A 23,309-nucleotide genomic window follows, 5' to 3' on the forward strand; every position below is an offset into this window, starting at 1 on the left:
CCTGCCAGTTTGCCGGCCAGGATTCCTCAGCAGGGCAGAGATGGACCCCCAGGTAGAGGAGGCTGGTCCTGCTCCAGGTGAAAGGCCTAAGCTCCTCGGGTAGGGGGTCCATCTGCCACGGACCGACCAGGAGTCCAGAACATTTACCCCAGTTGATCCTGGCAGAAGAAACAGCAGAGTAGACCTCCTGGCACTCACGCATCCTCCGCAGGTCAGCCAGGTCACTAAACATGAGGAGCACGTCATCAGCGTAGGCCGAAAGGACCACCCTGATGCCCGGCCCGCAGAGGACCAATCCCGTCAACCTCCCCGCAAGAGGTGCAGGAAAGGCTCCAGGCAGATAGAATACAATTGGCCAGACAGGGGGCAGCCCTGACACACTCCCCTCTCAAAGCGAAGGGGCGCTGTCAGGGACCTGTTAACCTTAACTAGACACTCTGCGGCAGCGTACAGAAGTTGGATCCGGGCAACAAAATGCGTCCCGAACCCACATGCTCACAGAGTCCCGAATAAATATTTATGATCCACCCTGTCGAACACCTTCTCCTGGTCAAGAGACAGGAAGGCGCTCGACAGACCATTGTCACAGATGGCCCGGGACGGTGTAGGACTGGTCAGGGTGGATCATGTGGTCCAGCATGGTGCCAAGGGAAGAAGACATGGCCCTGGCAAAAATTTTATAATCCGTGCTGAGGAGGGAGACTGGGCGCCAGTTTTTAAGTAGGCGGAGATCCCCCTTCTTAGGCAGCAGGGCAATGACCGCCCTGCACCACAAAAGGAGCATCTCCCACGTTGCAATACTCTCCCCCAGGACCCCCGCGTAGTCACTCGCCAGGACATCCCAGAATGCCCTGAAGAACTCCACGGTCAGCCCGTCCAGCCCTGGGGATTTGCCCCTAGAGAGACTGTCGAGGGCGCCGGTCAGCTCCCCCAGACTTTTAGGGGAGTCAAGCTTTCTGGTGCCCTCCAGACTGAACTGCGGCAGGTCCTCCCACAAAACTCTGCAAGCATCCTTGCTCGACGGATCCGGAGAGAACAGGACAGTGTAGTAGTCTGGGGCAATGGTCCTGATGCCCTCCGGGTCCGAGACAAGGGATCCGTCATCGGCCAGCAACGTAAGGAGCTGCTGACGGACCCCGTGCCTTTTTTCCAGCGAGTAGAAGGGGGAGCTGCGGTCCAGCTCCTTGAGGAACCGGATCCGCAAACTCACGTGCGCGTCACGAGACCCAACGAGTTGCAGGTCCTGCAGCGCGCCCTTCTTCGTACGCCAGCCACAGGGTGTACGATGAGAAGAAGGAAACGTGCCTCCAGGTCGAGCACCTCCTTCTCCAACTCCTCGACGCTGGATTTCTGCCTCTTTGTCGACCTCCTCACATACTCCTGACAGAAGACGCGGCTGTGAGCCTTGCCTATGTCCCACCATAGCTTCAAGTAGGGGAAGCGTCCCTGCTTCCTTCTCCAGCCGGCCCAGAAACGACGAAACGAGTCTAGGAACCATTTGTCCTCCAGCAGCAGGTTGTTAAAGTGCCAGTACGCGGACCCCTGAGCGCAGAATGGAGCGAGCTCTGCCCACACCAGACATTGGTCCATGCACGGCACCCACTCCACGGAAACTGATGGAACGTAGAACACGTATGCCCTCGAAATGTAAAGGCGGTCGAGTCTGGACCCTCCGACTCCAGTTGACACGAAAGCGAAAGCGCTAGAGTCGGGTTGGAGATTTCGCCATGTTGAAGGACCCAACCAGGTCCCGCAACTTACTCACACCTAGCGTGTGGTGCTGGGTACCGTGATGGTCCCAGGCCTCGAGGGTGCAGTTGAAATCGCCCCCACCCCCCCCCCCCCCAGGGACAATGCATTCGCCCACATCGATGGAGCCCAGATGAGTGGACACTTCCTCAAAGAAGCTCCCTTGCTGCTGCGAGCCCAGGAGAGGGTACACATTCATAAAGGCGCACAGTAAGGTGCAGAAACTGGCCTGGCACCGGCTCCTTGACCCCCAAGATCTCCGGCTGAAAATGTGGGGCCAACAAGATAGCCACCCCGCCAGAATTAGAGACTAGGTGATTCATGTAGACCCCCCCTCGCCACTCCAGGAGCCACCTAGCTTTGTCTCCTGGAACGTTATGGGTTTCCTGCAGGAAGCACACAAGCATGCTGCCATGGACGTTGACGCTGGCTATGATAGTCTTCATTGCCAGAAGTATGTGCTACCATCACCTGAAATAAAGTCTTACTCTCCTTCAGAGCCCAGCGAGAAACCTATGGACCCTCCACCGGGCGTTCTCGTCCAACTCGGGGGCCTTAAGGGCCTCACAAGTGGACCAGAACACAAGCGGAAAAGAATACCACCGGTCTGTGACCAACTCAACTATGTCTTGGCGACTGTGATTATTCACTAAAAAGTCCTGGAGTTCCCTTAAAGGGATGAGGGGAGCGCTAGTGGGAGGGCACCAGGGAATCCACCATCTCATCTGACAATGACTCTAAGTCGTCCCCAGTGCTCACCACCGAAACTCCATCCTCCTCCAGGTTGTCGCCTCTAGCATCCAAGCCCTCCCCCGTATTGAGTACAGAGGCTGGTTCGGAGCTTGCAGTCGGCTCCACCTCCACCTCGATCCCACCTCCAGGAGATGTAACTCTTTTGGAGCCAAACAATTAAACTAAATTAACAAAACGAGGGATAAAGTAAACACAGCCCCTAAATACTGGAGTCAATTGTTCACAGATGCAGTGTGAGGATCTATGGTGCCCCCTCACTGCATGTCGTCATCATCCTCCACAAATCTAGCAGCTATGACAGCCTCCCCCAAGCACACCTGCCTCACCTGGCCAGTACAAGGACCTCATGCCTCTCATCGTCCCCTTCAAGGACCTCCTCACGCTCATCCCCATCGGCGTCTTTCTCATCGAAGGAGATGTGCAGCTCCTCCATCTCCTCCTCAGCCAGCTCCTGTCTCCGTTGCAGCGCCAGGTTGTAAAGGGTGCAGCAGATGATATCTATGTGTGACACCCTCACTGGACTGTATTGCAGGGTTCCACCAGACCCGGTCCAGGTACCGGAATCTTATTTTCAGCATCCTGATGGTCTGCCCCACCAGGTTGGCGAGTTGCAGCATGAGCCTCATTGTACCATCGCTCTGCTGCAGTCTGAAGCCACCACACTGGAACATCAGCCATGTCCTTTGCGGGTAGCCCTTGTCCCTGAGGAGCCACCCCTGCAGCTTCTGTGGACCCTGGATACGTCAAGGATCTGTGATCGACTGAGAATGTAGGAGTCATGCACACTTCCTGAAAACAGTGTGCAGACCTGCAGGATTCGTTTGTGGTGGTCGCATACCAGCTGCACATTCAGCGAATGGAATCACTTATGGTTGAGATAGTTGACTGCTTGTTGAGATGGAGATCTGAGCACCACATGAGTGCAGTCCATGGCACCCTGCACTTGTGGAAAACCAGAGATCTGGGCAAATCCAATCACATCCTGGCTATCCTGGTCCTGGGTGAAATGTGCAAAGCTGTGTGCCCTCGCAAAGATGGCACCTGTGACCTCATGGATGCATTTGTGGTTGGAGGCTTACGATATCGCACAGAAGTCACTTGTGGAGCCCTGAAGGGAGCTATTGGCATAGAAACTGAGCGCCGTAGTCACTTTCACACCTGCTGGCAGTGGAAGCCCTCCATATCCCTGTGTTGCCAAATCCTGCAGTAGCTGGCAGATGTGACCAGCGAGTTCTCATGGGGGAAGACTGGTCCAAAACTGGATGATGACATTGCAAGGGGCTGTGACGCCTCCTTCAGTGACTGCTCCATGGCCAGCTTTAGCAAGGAGATTGTACAGTGTGCCCAGTCATCCAACAGGGGGTGAAAAGCTCTGGAGAACTTGGTGGCACTTTGATGCCTCTGCGTTGCTTGAGGGGGCAGAGAAGCTATAGGCCTGACTCCAATCATATCAATGCGGCTGCGCCTGAACTATCTCAGCTGCAGAGGGTTGGTCACTTTATACAAGGTGTCCCAAATGCGTGGCTGCTTCCCTCGCCCACCCTCTCCCCCCCACCTTGCATATGCTTGTGCGCTACCTTGAACCGCAGGGCAGCCATCGCCCCACCACCAAGTTGCCTGAGCCACAAGGCAGCCCTTGCCACCCCCACCCCCCCAAGTTGCCTCATCCGCAGGGCAGCTCTTGCTCCCCACCCGCCACTCCTTACAACGCGGCTCAACCTTGAAGTCCAACAGGTGACCCAGATAAGCACCCTCCAATGTTACTGTGCACTCCCCTCCGAGTTCCCCTCAAAATGCAGCCCGCCAAGCGCACACCTTTTATATGCTGTTGTGAAACACATTGGCGTGTTTTCCTGCTAACTTGGGCGGACGATCCAGCAGGGGCGTGGTGGACGATTTCAATTGGCTGGCCTTATAGGGACATGCAGATGTATTACAATGAGGTTCCCGAAGTCCGATGGCGGGGAACGTGGCCCACCATTGGCGAGAGGAGCAGAAGATCACGAACTGCTTTCGTGCCATCGTGAAACCAATTTTTGTCCTTCTCGCCATATTGTCCGCTCGCAACATGAACATACCTGATGCCAGCGGGGACAGAAAATCCTGTCCACTGCTCTAGTTGAAACAATAGATATGGGATTTAACTTATCAAACTATCATGTCTTTTACCAGGAACTGATCAGAGTCTGGAACATGGTTGCCTCCTGTGGGAGCTCTCTTGCGTCAGGAGTAGTGGCATTTGTCAGAGAGCCACTGCTTGGGAATCTGCACCTCCACCAATATATAGGGAGGCGGTGGTGTAGTTGTATTGGTAACCCAGAGACCCAAGGCAATACTCTGTAGACCCAGGTTTGAATCCCACCATGGCAGATGCTGGAATTTGAATTCAATAAAAATCTGGAAAAGTCTAGTGCTGACCATGAAACCATTGTAGATTGTTGTAAAAACCCCTCTGGTGTCCTTACCTGGTCTGGCCTACATGTGACTCCAATGTGGTTGACTCTTAAATGGGATGGGCGATAAATGTTGGCCTAGCCAGCGATGCCCTAGAATGAATAAATTATGTGGCTGGTGGTAGAGAAGAATTGTGCTGCTGGGGTGACCAGAGCCAGGGGGATGCTGGTGGAATGGGCTGGATTCCGCCAATAGAACATGCACGTCATGCGTTGGTGGATATCCAGCTTGCAGCCAAAGCCACCCAGAGACTTTAAAATGTGGTTCTTGGTCCGAGTTGTGCTCAAGGCTGCTCATGCATGCAGTAGAATCCTGTCTGAACTTGGGTAGAATTTCTCATTGACCCCGGATCCAAAAACCTCCCTTGGGAATCTTAGCTCCACAATTTGAGCCATCTCACGGAAATCACCTTCATGCTTTTCCACTCTGCATGGAGGGGTTTCCTGTATGGGATGCACACCTTGCACTTCCTTGTCCTCATCAGCCACATGCATGTCCTGCAGGTGGGTGTGTGCCTGACCTGAACGGCTGTGAAATAGCATGAGATAATGTTGGGCGAGTGTCCTGGCATCATTGCGCACTCGCACAATATTTCGCTCGTTGGGCGTGCAAGGCAGTCGAAACCGTGCCTGCCAACAATTAAGTGGGCAATTAAGCCCATTAACAATACAATTAACAGCGATTTTACATGACCCATCCACATTTACGGTGAGCGGATGGACCATGCTCCCAAGCAGCGTTCACATTTTTGCTCAAACCTCAATCCAGGGTGGGATAAAACCTCCATGGGAAAATAAAATACAAAGAGATATCTCGGGACTTTTTTTATGGGGTATGCTTTCAGGTGTTTGATTGTGCTGCATGGACATATTTTGCAACATTTTTGTTGTTTCCTTTGTTCTGTGGAGGCGTGCAGCTCCCTTGGGCAGCTGTCTGCCTTCAGGGAGCTCACTAGTTGCACTCACCTCAGTTAGATCAGCCCTTGCCCTCTTCCTGCCCCCACCCAGCAGCACTGAGCATTTCAGCCGTTAATTGACCAGCCAGCATGAAATCGTGGTTGGCGGCTGATTGCAGTCGGTGGCCCATTTCCCTTCCACTTCCAAGCCCGCCGATTGCCCGCGCCCGACAAACAAAAAATTCTGACCAGTGTCATTCCATTCTGCCAGTGGAGGGCTGTCCATGATACCTCTAACAATCCAGTGTTAAGCTAAGTTATGTGTTTAAGCATTAGTGTTGAACTTGTACCCACAACCTTCTAACCCAGAAGCAGTGGACCACAGTAAATGGTTAATTTTGGCATCTGCATGGAAAGATAAACTGAGCTTTGTACACAGGAAGGCGCAGGAACGCACAACTGGATATTTAGCTTATGCTAGTTGGAATACATTTCAGATTTAGCCGTTTGGAGAGTTAGAGCTGCAGAGTGTATTAGTTCCAAATTACATTTGTCAACATGAGTAAACACTGACATTACAATAATAAAATTACTGTGTTTATGTAAATAAAGGCAAGTACAGAGAGAGACTAATGAGCCTTCCTTTAGTTAAATCTTTTAGGAATTGGCTAATTAGCTTCTTATTTGAATGTTACAGGAGAGAACCATTTCTGTCCCCGAGGTAAAATGTACCATCCAACCAAATGATCAGATGTTGTATTCAGTCTTTGTTATTCTGGATTTTCCAATTATGCAGTGCACTACAGTTAATACCTCAACGTTTTGAAACTATCAAAGGAGCAATTTTCTGTTCTTGTTGCACATGCACAAAATGCACAAATTCTTGAATGAGAGAGTTTTAAAAGAAAATATACATATCCTTTACTACTCCCTCCCCCATTTTCTCATGTAGGTTCTAATTTCAACTGGATCAGAGCTTCATGGGTACGTATTTATTTCTGGTACCTGACCCAAGTGACTGTTCTACATGTATAAGCCCAAATAGTGACTTTCAGCAGTCTGTTTTACCATGTAGGACACTGTAGCTGAGACTGATTCCTCTTCCTTACCATTTGCACCAGCACATTTTCCGCCATGGGTTGTTTGATAGTAACAGGAACTGGAATCCCAATTCATTCCTCACCCCCTCCCCCTCATACCCTAGAAACACAGGGGATCATGCTGGTGGACTTTCTGGTCCAATTAACTTAGTTCCAAATAGGCAGTGCATTTCTCAACTGAGCCATTGGAGCAGCCATCAATTCAATCCTTTATTCTAAGTTATGTTTTCAGTTGGGAGCTAGAGTGGCATGGGTAGGATACTGCATTTACACCTGTAGGGGCTTAGGTTTGATCCAGCACACACTAATGTGATGCAAGTTTCCTCCGGCTGTAAGGATCCTTTGTGAAATGGGTTAGGGACAGTCTTAACCCAGTTCTTATTGGAAGTAAGCCCACAGCATAAAACCTCCTATAATATCCCTCCAAACTGATGATCTACCACAGTAAAGATGTGGAAAATTTAAATGTTACAATGGTGCAGTCGGTGGACCTCTTGTGAGACCCAGCGATAAGATGCATTTGAACAGAATAGCCTGGGTTCACTTTGACCACTGTAGTACTTGACCTGAGAGAGCTTAACGTTGGGAATAGATTTTAACTTCCACCACCAGGTGGAAAACTTAAAGGCAATGAAAAGGAAAGTAGGGCATGGTGGATAATGATCAGCAGATCTGCTATCAACTGGTTTCTGCCCCGCTATAAAAATCTACCCTTCAATGTTTCCATAAAATGGACAGTATTCTGTGCCCCAACACCGAAGTTCCTCTGAGTATATTGAAGTATAGATTGTTTATATCAATGTTACTATACGTTACTATACTTCAAAATTGTTCCATTGGTAGCATAGTGTATCCATGATAATTAGCACTTTACAATTTAAAGAAGCAATTAGCTTTACAATGTACAAGAAAGCTCACAACATTTGCAGTAACTGTTTACCATTGCTCTCTTTTATACTGTGGTCACTACTGTAATGTGAGTAATGAATGGCTTTCTCTAGCGGTCTGTGCAGTTAAGCTTCTCTTTTTTACAGCACACCCTTCCCAATGATGCAGCTTGTATAGATTCTGAGGGATGTGTTTTAATAAGCGGTTACTGCATCTTACAAACTACCAAGCCACTGTCTACCACTACATCATTGAGGGCAGGGAAAGAAGCTGTGGCATTTAACAAAGCTCTTTATTTTATTTGGTCTCGTATGAAGTGATCTCAATTTAAAACCAAGATTATGAAGCTATGTAACTCCTTGCCTACTTTAATAGACTCGATTGTCCCCTCCATTTTAGCATCATCTGCTACCAACTTGAATTGTACTTCTGGATGCAAACTCTATATGAAATGTATAAACAGTTGGGGCCTAGCACAGGGCATTTCCCTAAGTACATGCCCACAGTTTGAAATTACTCCTCAATTACCCACTGCTTCCTCTCTTTCATCTAATTTTTACCTGATATCACCTAGGAATACTTATTTTCTTCCGGTTGTGGAGCAGCCTTCTTTGTGGAGCTTAATGAGACACTTTCTGGAATTCAAGGTGTGCCACATGATCAGGTTTCTCAATATCCATTAGGGGTGTTGGTTCTTCAAAAACAGTCCGAGAAGCTAATCAGGCAGGACCTTTTCCTCTTAAATTGTAGAACTGCCAATTACCAGGTTATTTTGGTAATATGAAGCACAACCATTACTTACAAATAAAATGCAATGATTAGGAACCTTTTCTATCTGTAGTGATCACGATGTTAGATTCATTCAAAAATCAGGTTAAAATTAATCAGATTGAAGTGACTAATGTTGAAACAAAAATTATCACTGCAATTTAAGGAAAATAAAATCCATTTGTAGGAATAAAAAGGAATGGCGCAGCAATAATATTGTGTGTACCAGAACAAAAATAGTTTTGGCACCAATTGTCTCTCATGTGTACGTTAGTTTGGATAAGATTCTGATAATTGGAGGATCACATCATTGTTGTATGACCTTCAATGTGCTAAATGTACTTGTTTATGATTCATTTGTAGGATGAAGCAGCACAGCCACTCAATCTGTCAGCCAGGCCCAAGACTTCCGAGCCTGTCCGATCTCCCACATCACCCACCCAGAGCTTCTTCCACACAAATAAATCTAGTCCTGTCAACCTGCCTAACAAAAGCAGCATCCCCAGCCCTGTGGGTGGCACACCAGGAAGAGGATCATCTTTAGGTAAGTACACATAGAGAATGACTTTATGCCTCTGAGCATTATATAGGAAGTCTGCATCCGCAGTATTTTGCTTTTATATAGGAAGTGCTACTGCTGTTAAGCTACATGTAGTGATATTGTAGTAATGATGTTTTCATGTCAGTATTCCAATTGAAAATGTAAACCTGTTCATTTTGTTATTGCTAGTTCAGCATTTTTTGGCCAGTCAAACAACAGCAATGTCTCATATATTTATAGCGCCTTTAATGTAATAAAACATTCCAAAGTGCTTCACAGGAGCATTGTAACGCAAAATATGATACCCAACTACATAAGGAGCTATTGGGTCAGATAACCAAAAGCTTGGTCAAAGAGGTAGGTTTTAAGAAGCGTCTTAAAGAAGGAAAGCATGTTAGAGAGGCGGAGAGGTTCAGGGCTTACAGATTCCAGAGTTTACAGCCCAAGCAATTGTAAACATGGCCACCAATGGTGGAGCAGTTAAAGTAAGGGATGCTCAAAAGGCCAGAATTATAGCGGCATAGATATTCCAGAGGGTTGCCAGACAGGACGAGATTATAGATAGGAAGGGGTGAGACCATGGAAGGATTTGAAAACAATGATGAGAATTTTAAAATCGATAAGTTGCTTGACCAGGAGCCAATGCAGGTCAGCAAGCACAGGGGTGATTCGTGAGTGGGTCTTGGTGCAAGCTAGGACACTGGCAGCAGAGTTTTGGATGACCTCAAGTTTATATGGGGATAATTTGTGGGAAACCAGCCACAACTGGGTGGAAATAGTCAAGTCTAGTGGTAACAAAGGTGTGACTGAAGGTTTCTGCAACAAATGAGCTGAGATGGGGGCGAAGTCAGCTGATGTTACAGAAGTGGAAATAGGTGGTCTTAGTGTTGGTGCGATTATGTGGTCAGAACCTCAACTCAAAGCCACATGTGGCAACAATATTGCAAACACACTGGCTTAATCTCAGGCTATTGCCAAGGAGATGGATGGAGTCGGTAGCTAGGGAATGTAGTTTGGAGGGGACTGAAAATTTTTAATTGCTGCAGTCTTCCCAACGATTAATTGGAGAAAATTTCTGCTCACCCAGTACTGGATGTTGGATAAACAGAACGATAACTTAACAACACTGCAGGAGTCGAGAGAGGTGTTGATGAGGTAGAGCTGAGTGTCATCCCATACATGTTAAAACTAACCCTGCGCTTTCACACAATGTCGTGAAGGGGCATCATGTAAATGAGAAATAGGAGGGGGCCAAGTTTGGATGCTTGGGGCAGAGCCGTCCCTAGGGTACGCTGAATCGGGGTGACTGCCCTGGCCCCCGTGTTTCGGCATCGCAGTGTCAGATGTGATACAGCCTGTAGCACATACCAGCTGCTCTCTCGCACTCTAAGCTCAGAAAAGTGTTTACTGGTGGATATAAGCGAATAAATGAAGCAGTATCCCCCTCTCCAAAACTCATAAAAGGGTAGAAGAGAAAGTAGATTAAAGCCATATAAACTGGGATAAATCCCTGCTAAGGCAACGGGCCAGGCGACCGGAAGCACAGTGCAGGCTCAGCATCATCCGTCACCTTTGGAGACGGCAGTACTGGCCTTGGCAGCAGCAGCGGAGTGGCTTTTATTCCACCTCTCATTCACAGGAGAGGGGCAAGATGAATTATTTCGAACTAGTTAACATCTTTAAAGCGGGAATATGGCACATAGTGTCTGACCTGCAAGATACGTCACTCGCTTGCTGTGTTTATTTTTGGTCCCGGGCCATTGAAACCTTCTGCTTCTTATTTTATTTTTCCTCCAGTACACATTTGCAAGTAACATTTACTTAACATTGGAAGATGGACAGTCATTTTTTTAAAAGCCAAATTATTTTTTGCACCTCACTCCGATGTGCCATAAGTGCTTGTAACCAAGTGCTCAGTGGCTGGGACGCTGCTGGTGTTCCTTTTCACACACACACTCAGCAGCCCAGCTGCCAGAGGAAACTTGTCAAAAGATGTTATGGGAGCGCACACCCCCTTGGGGACGGCCCTGCTTACGGGACACCAGAGGTAATAGTGTGGGAGCAGGAAGAAAGGGAAGCCATTGTAAGTGATACCCTGGCTATGATTCAGTAGATAAGAATGGAACTTGGCGAGTGCTCCCACCTAGTTGGATAACAGTGGAGAGGCATAGGAGGAGGATGGTGTGGTCAACCGTGTCAAAGGCTGCAGGCAGGTTGAAAAGAAGAAGGAGGAGTAGTTTACTTTAGTCATAGTCACATAGGATGTCATTTGTGGCTCTTTAAAAAGAGCCATTTTGTTAATGTGGCAGGGGCAGAAAGCCCATTGGAGGATTCAAACATAGAGCTCTGGGAAAGATTGGTGCAGATTTGGGAGGCATCAACATGTTCAAGGACTTTTGAGAGGAAAGGGAGGTTGAAGATTGGGTGGTAGTTTGCAAAGATGGTGGGGTCATGAATTGTTTTTTTGAGGAGGGGATGATGACAGCATATTTAAAGGCTAGTGGGACAAGAGCTAAAGAAAGAGAACCGTTTACAATATCGGCGAACGTAGGAGAGGAAGTTAAGTTGTCAGCAGTTCAACGGGAATAGTGTCAAGGGAACAGGCAGTGATACTCATGGACAAGATCATCTTGGAGCGGGCATGAGGGAATATCATAGAGAAACAATAGATAGATGCAAGTTCAGGGCTAGGGCAGGGGTAGCATTAAAGGAAATTTGGCCAGGTAGGTTAATGGAAGGGAGGGAAATGCAGACGCAGCTGATTGGATATTGTAAACTTTAGTCTTGGAGAAGTCCATGAGCACCTTGTGCTTATTGTTAGAGGTGAGGGTGGAGCAGACAGGGGATTGGGGGTTAAGAACAGGGTTTGCCGTAGAGAAAAGAAGGTAAGGGTTATTTTTGCATTCCTGGCTGATCCTGGGATAGTGCGCAGTTTTAGCAAACAGCAGGAGCCAACAGTACTTTATGTGGTCCAGCCAGACCTGTGGTGGAAGGCTAAACCAGTTGTCCACCATATCCATTTAAATCTGAGACCCTTTGACTTAAGTTAGTGGAGATGAGGGCCATTCCGGGGAACTGCCAGGGTGAGAGAGAGTAATGGTTTGAGTAGGGATGAGGGTATCAAAGGTGGAGATGGGGGCATGGTTGAGCAAATCAGAAGCTGCAGAAATGTTGTGATAAATGGAGCGCTAAAAGCTAGATAGTTGGGATTTTGAAAATGCGGCTTTCGGTGAATTGGGGGATAGTTTTTTTTCCAGGGCAAATACAGAAGGCAGTAGGACTGAGATGTGGAGAGGAGTATGTGGGTGGAGAGTGATGCAAGGAAGTGATCAGAGATGGCCTTATCTGTGATTGATACAATAGGACTTGCAAGATCACGAGAGATGACAAGGTCAGGGGGGTGGCTGTGAAGATTGCTTGAGAAGTTCACAATGAGGGAGAAATTTAGAGAGGATAAGAGGGCAATGAATTAAGAGGAGAGAGAGAGCATGATAAGTTCAGATGGAGGTTGAAATTACTGAGGCTGAGAAGTTGTTTGGTGCAGAGGTTGAGAGAGAAAAGCAGTTAAAATATCTCGGTGAGAAAATTTTTATTGCACTTGGGAGGGTAGTAGAGAGTGAGGATTTTAAATGAGTGGTGAGATGCTGAAAGAAGGAGAAGGTGCCAAGAGAGTATGGTGTCCAATATAAATGCAAGTTTCACTATTGATCCTCCTTTGCATAGGAGACAGATTACATAATACATGCTCAAAACCAGCAAAATCTTAGTAGATAGCTAATATCTGCAGAAGAGTGATGCATGTAGAAATGAAAGTGCATTACTATTTATTCTTGTTTTTGTCTCTTAGCTGTGGGTTTTCAAAGTTTTTGGAGCTAATTCATTCTGGGCTCAATTGTCATATTTTCTAACGTAATCAAATTTGTTTGGTGAATAATTATCCAGTCACCAAATATCAATTGGCAACTCAGCTTATACTTCCAATAACTCACAGTAACAGAGTTGCTGATTTTGAACTAATCTATAAATAACTTGGCCTTTAGTAGTGATCCATTATTTCTGCTGCATCACAGCGTGTGGCTGCATTGTGCCCTTTACAGGATCAGCTTATATCAGTGAGATTTATAATACAGCACAGGGACTGCCTCACACTTGGCCTCCTCCTCAACTGCAAGCCTTGGCAGACCTTGTGCCCAAAGTGTGTCTGGACCTTATTATACAGTTCACCACTTTTCAGGTGATACTTTCTATGGTTCAGGACAGGCTGGGGGTAGAAGGGAAAAATAGATTAAGAAAAGCAAAATGGAGTTGCTTTATGGTAGGTCTTTGAGAGTGGTCATCAATCAAGTTACTTATCAGGATTGTGGCCCTCCACAAAATGTTATGCCTAATTCCAGGATCTCTCACTCTTGGAACCTACATTCACTGGGACTGCAGAGTCGAGTAAGCTTCCCACTGAAAGTAAGGGATCAATGAATTGTTCCCAGTGAGTACTTCTTGTCTATACTGTAGGCTGAATAGTCATATTTGCATGAATCACAGTATTGCAGTAAAAGAAACCTACCCCTAGATTTTGCTGCTCAGTTTCTAGAATGTACTAAACTTGGAAAGCTTGGAAGGTGTTTTTCCCCTTCCAACTAATGGTCCACCTTCAGAATTGTGCTTCACTCTATGTTTTAAAAGGGCAAGAACTAATGAGCAAAATCTAAAAGCTTTCTTTTTTTGTCCTCATTTGGGATGCAGAGTTCAAAATAATTTGTCGTTTTGATTAACGCAGTGACGCTGAACATAATTGAAAAGTGCTTAGTGGCTTTGGGTGCTGAGCAGCAGAAAGCCTGACTGATGTGACTGAAAACGTGCTCCGCAGGGAGATATTATTCATTACCAAAAAGTCCTGTAATTTCTACACAGATCACCACACTTCAGTAATTCACATCTTTTAAAAAATTGCTTATTTTAAAACCATTTAAAAAGAGGTGGCCTACATAGAGAAAAAAAAATCAAGAATAAAGAATAACAGCACCAGGGAAAGTAGTTTGAACTGCTCTCTCAGCTTTGCCTACTCTACTATTACCTGAATTGGGTCAGTGATACAGGGTCTAATACATCTAGTTAAGAAGTGCGAATCCATTTGCAAGAGATGACTGTGGCAGTGTGGAGCACATTCTAAGGAATCAATGTTCCAGATAATGTACTGAAAGGAATGGCTTCATTAATAATTAACAGCTTTGGGAGATTCTTGTCTGAATCCAAATTTGCCTCAGTTTTAATGAGTATTTTTTTAAAAATAAAAACAATGTTGACTTTGGAATAAAATGTTGAATATTTTGAATTTGCCAACAGATGGCCTGTAAAGGCATGTGCTGTAGACTGAGTAGTTTATTACACAAAGAGGAAATTGTATTAGAAAAAGAGGACCCCTATGGGTCAGAGTGATTTTCATTTTGTTGTAATCCACCGTTTGCTCTAAGTCAGCATGTTTCCTCCTTGGGTGAGTTTATAACTGCTACTTTTTTCTCTACCATAGACATCCTGTCCACTCTGAATTCAACAGCTTTCCTGGGTGACCAGGATGCAGTGATGAAGGCCATCCAGGAAGCTCGTAAAATGAGAGAACAGCTGCAACGAGAGCAACAGTTGCAGCAGCCTGGGCTTGATGGGAAGATGTCATCCATGAATAGCCTGGGAATTAACTGCACGGGTAATAAGGTGAGTGTTTGTACTGACACTCTGCAGAGAGGTCCCTAGCAACACAAAAAAGTATAAGAACTTACATCTGTTGTTTGAGTGGCTTCTAGGGCAAGGATGAATGTTTACCTTTGTTCCATCATTTAACTCAGCCTTCAGAGCTAGTGAGGTAAAGCTTATACTTCGGCGCAATCCAATGTGAATTGCACTCAAAGTTGCGTTAGTTTTCAGAAGTAATTTTTTTGCTCAATTTCCCTACTGTTATGATATGGTTAGGAACCAGTAACTTTTTATTTAAAGTAGACAAAGTTTGAAATCCCAGTTACCCACTAGGAGAATAAAGCCAAAAGATTTGGTTTTAAACAAACAAAATAAGCTTTACTACACAAAGTCAGAAAAATAAAACAATGTACAAAATCTATCTTATGTTAATTCTGAATGTTAGAATATGAGGTAAATATGAATTAACAGGCAAACTGTGGTCAAATACACCACACACCACACATTAAATGGCAGATGTGACCAAGACAGATCTTATGGATTTCTCAGCAGCCCACCCAGACGTCTGTGACCACTGAGAGTCCCAGTATCTTGGTAAAACTCTTTCTCCTTTATGTGGGGGTTTTCAATTCTTCACTTTTGAAAATCTGGCCTCTGAATTCCCTCAAAAGCCAGGGCGTCAGACTGTCTTAATGGCTGCTCACCTCCCAGTGGTTCAATCTCTCCTCCTGATACTGCGTTCCACAGGATTCACAAAGTTGCACTCCAACCTGTGTAACTACCGAAACACTTGCAGCTCTTTGACAGAGTGCTAGCTTCACTAAGCTGGCACTGCCCTGGGTTTCTCCAAATTCCAGTCTCCCAGATGCACTGAGCTATAAATGGCTCCAAGGGCTTCTTCTGAGCACTAACCCTCTCCAGCATGGAACCAGCAACCTTCCACCACATTCTCTGCTCCCCAGGTCCTCTCTGAGCCCCAACTGCCTGGAGCCTGTTGACATCTCCCGGGGCTACTCTGTGAGCTGCAAACCACATCAGGTCCTAACTGCAACCAACAGCTGCACCCTTGGCTCCTAGGGTTTCCTTGAACTCAAACTGCCTAGGGCCTACTAACAGCAACATTCGTTAAGAATAGCCTCTTCCCCTGCTGCACTGACTCACCCTCCCAGCAAACACACAGATGAATTGAAAGCAGAGAACCTTCTTAAGCTCCACCCATCTCCAAGAAAACATAACCTGCTCAGGTCTCCCCTCAAACAGACCTCCAAGCCAATTATCGCTCCATTACAATTTTCTAGCTAAGTAAGCCCACCTGCTGTTTTATGGTTCTTACCTTTCTGGCTTTTAACCCCGGAATCAACCTGTTAAGTGTGATGGGCTTCAAGCTGCTTTAGTTACATTTATCCCATTTTCTACAGTTAAAATTTAATTTTCCCAGAGCTAAACATTACCTCTAAAATAGTAACATGAACCATGAACTAGACAGTTGCCACGCCACAAACTCATTTGCATATCACCAAATATAACATCATCCATGAACTAGTACAATTGGGAAGCATTTTACAATGTACTTATAAAAAATATTCTTGATACATTTAAGAATGGTAACCTGTTGCAGTTTCATTAATACAGCTGAAAATGGGTTTATCACAAAAAACAAACATCTGTAATCAGAGCGACTTGTCCACCAGCTGTGAGTAACTCAATTTTAAATAATTGAAAAAGAATTTTAAAAAAATCCACTGAACAATTTATTAGTTTCATTGCTGTACAGCAGTCAGTTTCTTAGGACACTTAAAAAAATTACAAGTTTTATAAAGGTGAATACTAGCATCCTTGCAGCTAAAAAAAACAAAGCTTAATTTTAAGAGCCTCCTCAAAAGGCCCAAAAATGAGGGCAATTAATGGAAATTCGCTATGATGATTGATTTGATCTAGGACATGCTCAGTATTGTGGGTTTGGCCAACTTTCTGCATGATTTTATTTATGAACTGGGGCAGAAAATTGCAGAAGCTTGACTTGCAGTAGATACAAATTGCATTTTAAATTCCTCAGTCTTTTGCACTGGCTGAGACCATTTCCACTGGTTGAGACCATTTCGAACAAATTGCATTGAGAAAAGCTGGCAGAAACTCCAGGTCAAGGTATATTTTGACATAGGGCTTGTAGTCTGAAAATCAAGGCTCATGTGCCAGTGAGGATGAGAAATTTCCCCACCCCAACTTGTGTAAATTGGGGAATTGTTCATTACATTATGAATTGTCATTCACACATGAGACAATTAACTGGACAAAAAGCTTAGGTTGCACCAAGGAACTAGATTTAGATGCCATATTATCACTGGAAAATTGGGCACAAACTAAATGCCAAACTTGGTAAACAAGGACTTGGTTGCCAATTTGCTACTGTTTTACAAAGGATCAGAATGATCTTCAGCCTTTTATTTGTATTTTTACAGTTGTTACGGTGATAATTCCTCTTAGTGATTTGCAACTAATACCTTGTTAAAGGATAACATGGTATAAGCTTATCTGAACTTCAAAGAATGAATGTTTCTTGTTAATATGCATATTAATTCTCAATGCTTTGTTGCTTACTGGGTCACAGTGTTAAGGCTTATACAATTTAAGATGAGTGGAATTAAGTAAAAAACCTGCTACTTAGTGTGAGACATTGTCTATATTGTGCTACTTTAAAGTTGATGCGACCTGTCATATACAGGAAAGGAAAAATGAAATTTCCAAGCCTATGGGTGAACCCCAACTGTTTCAGTTGAGCAATATTAGATAGAAAAGTATTTGTGAATAATAGGGAGGTAATTTGAGTGAAATACTCAGGCCTAACCTTTGAAGAGCATTCATTACACTCAGTTATATGCTTGCAGGTCAAGTGTGGATAGCAGAGTCACAGATATTTTGGGAATGCTTCAGTTGACCCATCCATTGTCTTTACTGCATTTAATAATTCGATTAGAGCTATAAAATGTCAGAAACTAATGGTCGAGGTGAACCTGATATGTTAATGAATCGTGCTGGCTTTACCACAGGGGCAACCTGTCTCTCCAGGGTATGTTGTATTAAATGGAGGTGTCCTCTTTCAGGTAGAGAGAGAATGGCTGAATGATGGCTTAGAGTTTAGGATTATGCACAGGTATGAAAACCTAGTTAACGAGCACATGTTTTGTAATGTTCGGAACTGACTTTCCACTACTTCAATTTCCATTACAAGAGTAATTCAGAGGATGAAACCCAATAACGCTCATGCATTCAATTGCCACTTCACTCCCTGTAGAATGTGACTCGTATAAGCTCACTTTGACTTCAATTTCATTCCCACAGGTAGAAAGCTCGCAGGAAGCGACTATTTATTTTGACATTTGATTTATAATCCGTGAAGCATGTAATATTTTAATGGAATTTCCTGAGATGTAAATATATTCCTATTAATAAATGTCTTGTATAAAGTGAGCATTCAGATGAATTGAGACAGTGGAGTTTGGGAATGCATTCCTAAAGTATTGTGCAATATGTTAAAAAATCTTGCAGTGCATTTCATACTGGAATTGGAGACCTTAGGACAGAAATTGGTCCTAGTTGCACCCATTTTATAGGTATAAAGCAAGTGGAAAAAATATGCTAAATATTTAAATATGCTAATGAGGAACCTAATACCTGTCACAAGAATTTGAGCTGCTCTGAATGAAGCAGGCCTCAGACCTGCAGTGCTCAGGTTTTTAGAACCTCATCGGGATACAGCTTCGCCAGTGGCCTCCACGGGAAATGTACATGAATTTGTTTTATATTGTGGTGCAGCCAAGAGCAGGACTCCCACTCCTTGTCAGCTGTGGCTTAGTTGGCAGCACTCTCCTATCTGAGTCACAAGGTTGTGGGTTTGAGCCCCGCTCCAGAACTTGAGCACAAAAATCAAGGCTGGCACTCCAGTCCAACTGAGGGAGTGCTGCATTGCTGGAGGTGCCGTCTTTCAGATGAGGCATTAAACCGAGGCCCCCTCTACCATTAGGTAAAAGATCCCAGAGCACTTTGACGAAGAGCAGGGAAGTTATTGCTGGTGTCCTCGCTGATAGTTATCCTTCAATCAACATCACAAAAACATACTGGGGTCGATTTTACTGGGGGACGAATTACCCGCCTCCCGACCAGAAATCTGGCTGCCCTGCGGTGATATTACAGTGGGCGCAAACTTAATTGAACTTAAACTTAGGGAGCAAGCATAGAGAGCTGACAACCAAACTGATTGGCCACCCGCTTTATTTTACGAGGCCCCCACCTTCAAATATGTAAGATTCAGCCCATATTATCTGGTCATTATCACATTGCTGTTTGTGGGAGCTTCCTATGCACAAATCAACATCTGCGTTTTCTACATTACAACAGTCACTACACATGAGAAGGTACTTCATTGACTATAAAGTGCTTTGGGGTGTCCGGTAGTCATGAAGGTCCTATACAAAAGCAAATCTTTCTTTCCTGGATCCACTGTACTTCCCTTGGCCATTGTCAACTCTGATCATCTTCTTCGCTCCCCCACTCCTCCCCACCCACCCAATTTCCCTCCACCTAGGTACTTTTCTGAGGCACAACAGGAGTCGGCAGATCACTCTGAACATTAGGTATGGCCCAAGGACCTGTTTCTTGTGATCCCCAGACTGTAATCTGTGGGTGGATAGATTTTGCCCTGAGCCAATTTACCACATTAAAAGCAGTCTAAACAATTTTCTAGGTGTTTGAGTAGATTATTTTCCCCTGTACCACCTATTGCTTTAATCAATTGAGACACCTTTCATCTGCCTTATTTTAACCAGCTCTCGATAATAATGAAAGGAGAAAGGTCATGAAGCCCATCTTTATTTATCCATCCAGCAAGACACTAAAATTCCCTCACTGAGGCATCCAATTGATTCTGAAATAATTGCAGGAAATTCACCTCCACTGCCCTATCTCGGAGTCCATTCTATGTATTGATCATTCTTTGTGTGAAGAATTTCCTGATATCAGCTCTAAATTTGTTACTGAATGGTTTGAGCCTGTGACCCCTTGTCATACATTCGCAATTTGCTTTAAAGTAATTTTCCTGATTTATTTTTTCCATACCATTTACTATATTACATAATCTCTCTGATCACCATATGGTAGAAAGATTCATGAAAACAAATGAGCCAGTTGGCAGAGAGCCATTAAAAAATCATTAATTTTCTTAAACAAGTAGATAAAAAGTGATCTTGCATATTGTCCTTTTATTTTACTTCCATCCAATTATTTGATCATTATCCCCTTTGTTTTTGAAACTGTGTACAAGTTGATGCATAGGTGCACATGTTCTATCTTAGAGTCCATTCTATGTATTGATCATTGTTTGTGTGAAGTATTTCCTGATATCAGCCCTAAATTTGCTACTGAATGGTTGGAGCCTGTGACCCCCTTGTCAATACGTTTGCAATTTAGTTTAAAGTAATTTTCCTGATTTATTTGTTCTGTACCATTTACTGTGCTCAGTAGCTAAACCATGTTTTTTCATGTGTGAGCCTGAAATTCCTAGATTAGGAAAAGGTGAAAAAAGTGGGAGCTGGAATTTATCGTGTGAGTAGGTCTTCCAGGTTTCTGCTCTGTGCAGGGAACAGGCAAAATTCCATCTAAGGAGGGATAGGGAGCTTTTTGACTGCTGCCCCCACGCCCATACGTGTGCTGCCACACATCAAGGAGCACTTCCTATGCTATTTCATGCCCTCTAACTTCTTCTGAGGCTCAAATGAACTCACACTCGCTGAGAGCTGGAATCAATTCAAATAGGAACCCTAAAAAGCTTCCGACAACTATTAAAAGAAAGTGCATTTAGGTTGAAACCAAAATCTTTGAAGGTCCCATCACTTAGCCAATTGATGTCCATTTTCTCCTGTTTAAATCTCCAATTGTGTTGTGCCCCTTCCACAACATTGAAATGGCCCTAATCAAATGATAAGTGAAATTCTCTGTGAATGCACTGTCCCTCTTTATCCTTTCTGACCTCGCTGCAGTCTTCCACTACACCTATCCAATTCCAGTGCCTTTTCTCTATTCTCCAATGGGACTGCCCTTGCTTGGTTCCACTCTTACTTATCCAAAGCAGCTCTGCCATTTTTTTTCCCTTCACCTCTTCCATGGTGGGTGAAGGCAGGTTGCGTATCCCCTTTTCTTTATCTCCATACTTCTTGGCATCATCATAGAATCATAGGATGGAATTTTCCCCTCCTGCCTGTGGCGGGTTTTGCCGTGGGTGGGAGCTGAAAATCTGGAGGGAGGCCAAAAATTGGATTCCTGTTGGTGGGAAAAGAGTTTGGAATTTTCCCCTCACCTCTTTTGTGGTGGGTTGATGGTCAATTGGGTTGGGTATCCTGCTGATCAGTGTCAGGAACACCACTTGCATGCATTACCATCTCACTGGTGCTACTCGCCAGAATCACGTCCCGCCTTCCAATCTTGCCAGTGAGAATTCAGACCGGTCTGAAACATATTTGAAAATGAGTGGAATGCATTGCTCAGCCCTCACTTGTCTCGTGACTTTGAGCTAAGTGCAGCATCCAAAGCCTACCTGCAACATTGTTGCTCCAGTATCTTAGCAATGGCAGCAGAATGCCACACTGGTGGGGGTGCAGGGTTGGTCTTCTCACAGTGGGGCCTCCGTACTCTGGGAAGACACCACTGTGCAGCAGCTCTCAGGTAGGGTTGCACCCTGAAACAGAGACCAGCATTGTGACCGGGGGGAGGTTGAGGGAGGATGACGGATACATGGAGGGTAATGGGATATGAAGGGGTTGGAAGTTTGGGGATGGGGGAACGATGGCAGACAGAGGGTAGACTGAGGTGGGGAAACCAGAGCCTGACATGGAAGACTAGAAGGCAGGCACACAAGGGGTTGGATGGGAATCAAACTGTATGAACGGGAGGGGATCTACACATACTCCGGAGTAGGAAGGGAGGCGGTTGTGGTTGTGTGTAAGTGTGGCACAAGAGGGATGGGTTGCACAGGGACTCATGGAGTGGCTGGTTGCAGGGTGAGGGGTGCGGTGGAGGGAGACCATGATGTAATCAGCCATGAAGGAATCGAGGAGATCATTGAAAGACAGTCATAGTCCCTGATCTGAGGCCAAGAAGTTGGAGTGAGAGATTAAAGGCAGTCCTGGGGCTTTGTGCATGTCACAGTCAGGATGAGTGATTAAAGACAGTCCTGGGGCTTTGCCGGTCATGCTACAGAACTATGCATGGCATGTATGTCATACTCCCGCTCCAAGAAGAGGCAAGGCCTATGTGCTCGATTGGGATAAGGCACGGTTTGGTGTGCAGGGTGTGCTCACAGTTGGTGATGATGGGCTAGTCTGATTTGGTACTGGGCTGCAGATGGGATGGTCATGGTTATGGAGAAACACAGTTAAGTGGGGAGGGGGGTGCACTCAAAGCTCTCCTGGTGGTTGGGGGGAGGGGGCATTCCTCTGCATGTGACCGTGCACACAGCCTCAAGATGGGGAGCGGTGAGGTCCACATGGGGACGTCAACAGTGATTCAGTCGGGAAGGCTGGAGTGTCCACCACAATGACAATGTGATCTAGGGTTACTGGGGGAGGCTGGATAATAACCAGGGGGAGTTCTCCCTGCACGTCGTGAGGTTCCAGGAAAATTGGAGGAATCGAAACACTGACAGAAGGAAGGCCGAAGCTGGTCTCAAAATAAAAATGGAGCACCACTATCTGAAATCCATGAAGTAATGGCACAATTTGAAATCAAAACTGGAAAAGAATCTGCACAGGAGGGGGCTGAGGCAGTGTGGGAGGAGCCTATGGCTGGACTCAGAGGGTCCTTTCAGGGGGCACCCTCAAACTTGTTCGAGGCACAACATTGAAATAGAGGCAGAGCTGCAATAAAAGAGGAAGACTTCCTTGAGAAGGTACAATTGGAGACAGTGCCTTTTGGTGCACTTCAACGAGAGACTGCAGGAGCCATTGGCTTCACAATATAGTAGCTCCATTTCAGCATTAACAGAGAGGAATGTGATAATGGAGAATGCAGGCAGCTGTTAAGGAGGCACAACTGCTGCATATCTGCCAGATCATCAATGAAAGCCTCTAAAGTGCTTTCTCCAGCTGGCATCGATAATGGGCCAAAGGGCATCCATTCATGGCTCATGTCCAAGTCAACCTTAATCAGTATGCCAGATCAGAAATTGCAAGAGTGAGTTTGATAAGGTGGCGCATTTCATGAATGTGTCCAAACCGGTTCCAACCTCTGTGGGATTGAGACGTCAAGTTTCAGGGTTGGCATCTTAGTCACCTAGATCTGTGAGTTTGCACTTCAGCTACAAGACTGTATCAGTGAAATGCTAGTAGCAGAGACGCTTCCTGTTTGTGAGTGGGAGGTGTACTATATTTACCAGGTATTCATTAGTCTGTTGCATCTATCTGTCCAAAGGGAGAAGGAGCATTGAATA

General features: G+C 45.4%; 1 protein-coding gene across 13 annotated transcripts in view; it reads left to right on the forward strand.

Moving 5' to 3' along the window:
* Positions 1-23,309, forward strand: part of sox6 (SRY-box transcription factor 6) — a 724,678-nt gene that overhangs the window by 637,421 nt on the left and 63,948 nt on the right. For all 13 annotated transcript variants that reach the window (XM_041197601.1, XM_041197599.1, XM_041197600.1 and 10 more), the window contains 2 exons: positions 8,971-9,151; positions 14,673-14,854. In XM_041197601.1, coding sequence (XP_041053535.1) covers positions 8,971-9,151; positions 14,673-14,854 — 363 coding nt within the window. The remainder of the gene's footprint in view (positions 1-8,970; positions 9,152-14,672; positions 14,855-23,309) is intronic.

The sequence above is a fragment of the Carcharodon carcharias genome, chromosome 10 (genome assembly GCF_017639515.1).
Source record: "Carcharodon carcharias isolate sCarCar2 chromosome 10, sCarCar2.pri, whole genome shotgun sequence".
Classification (NCBI taxonomy): Eukaryota; Metazoa; Chordata; class Chondrichthyes; order Lamniformes; family Lamnidae; genus Carcharodon; species Carcharodon carcharias.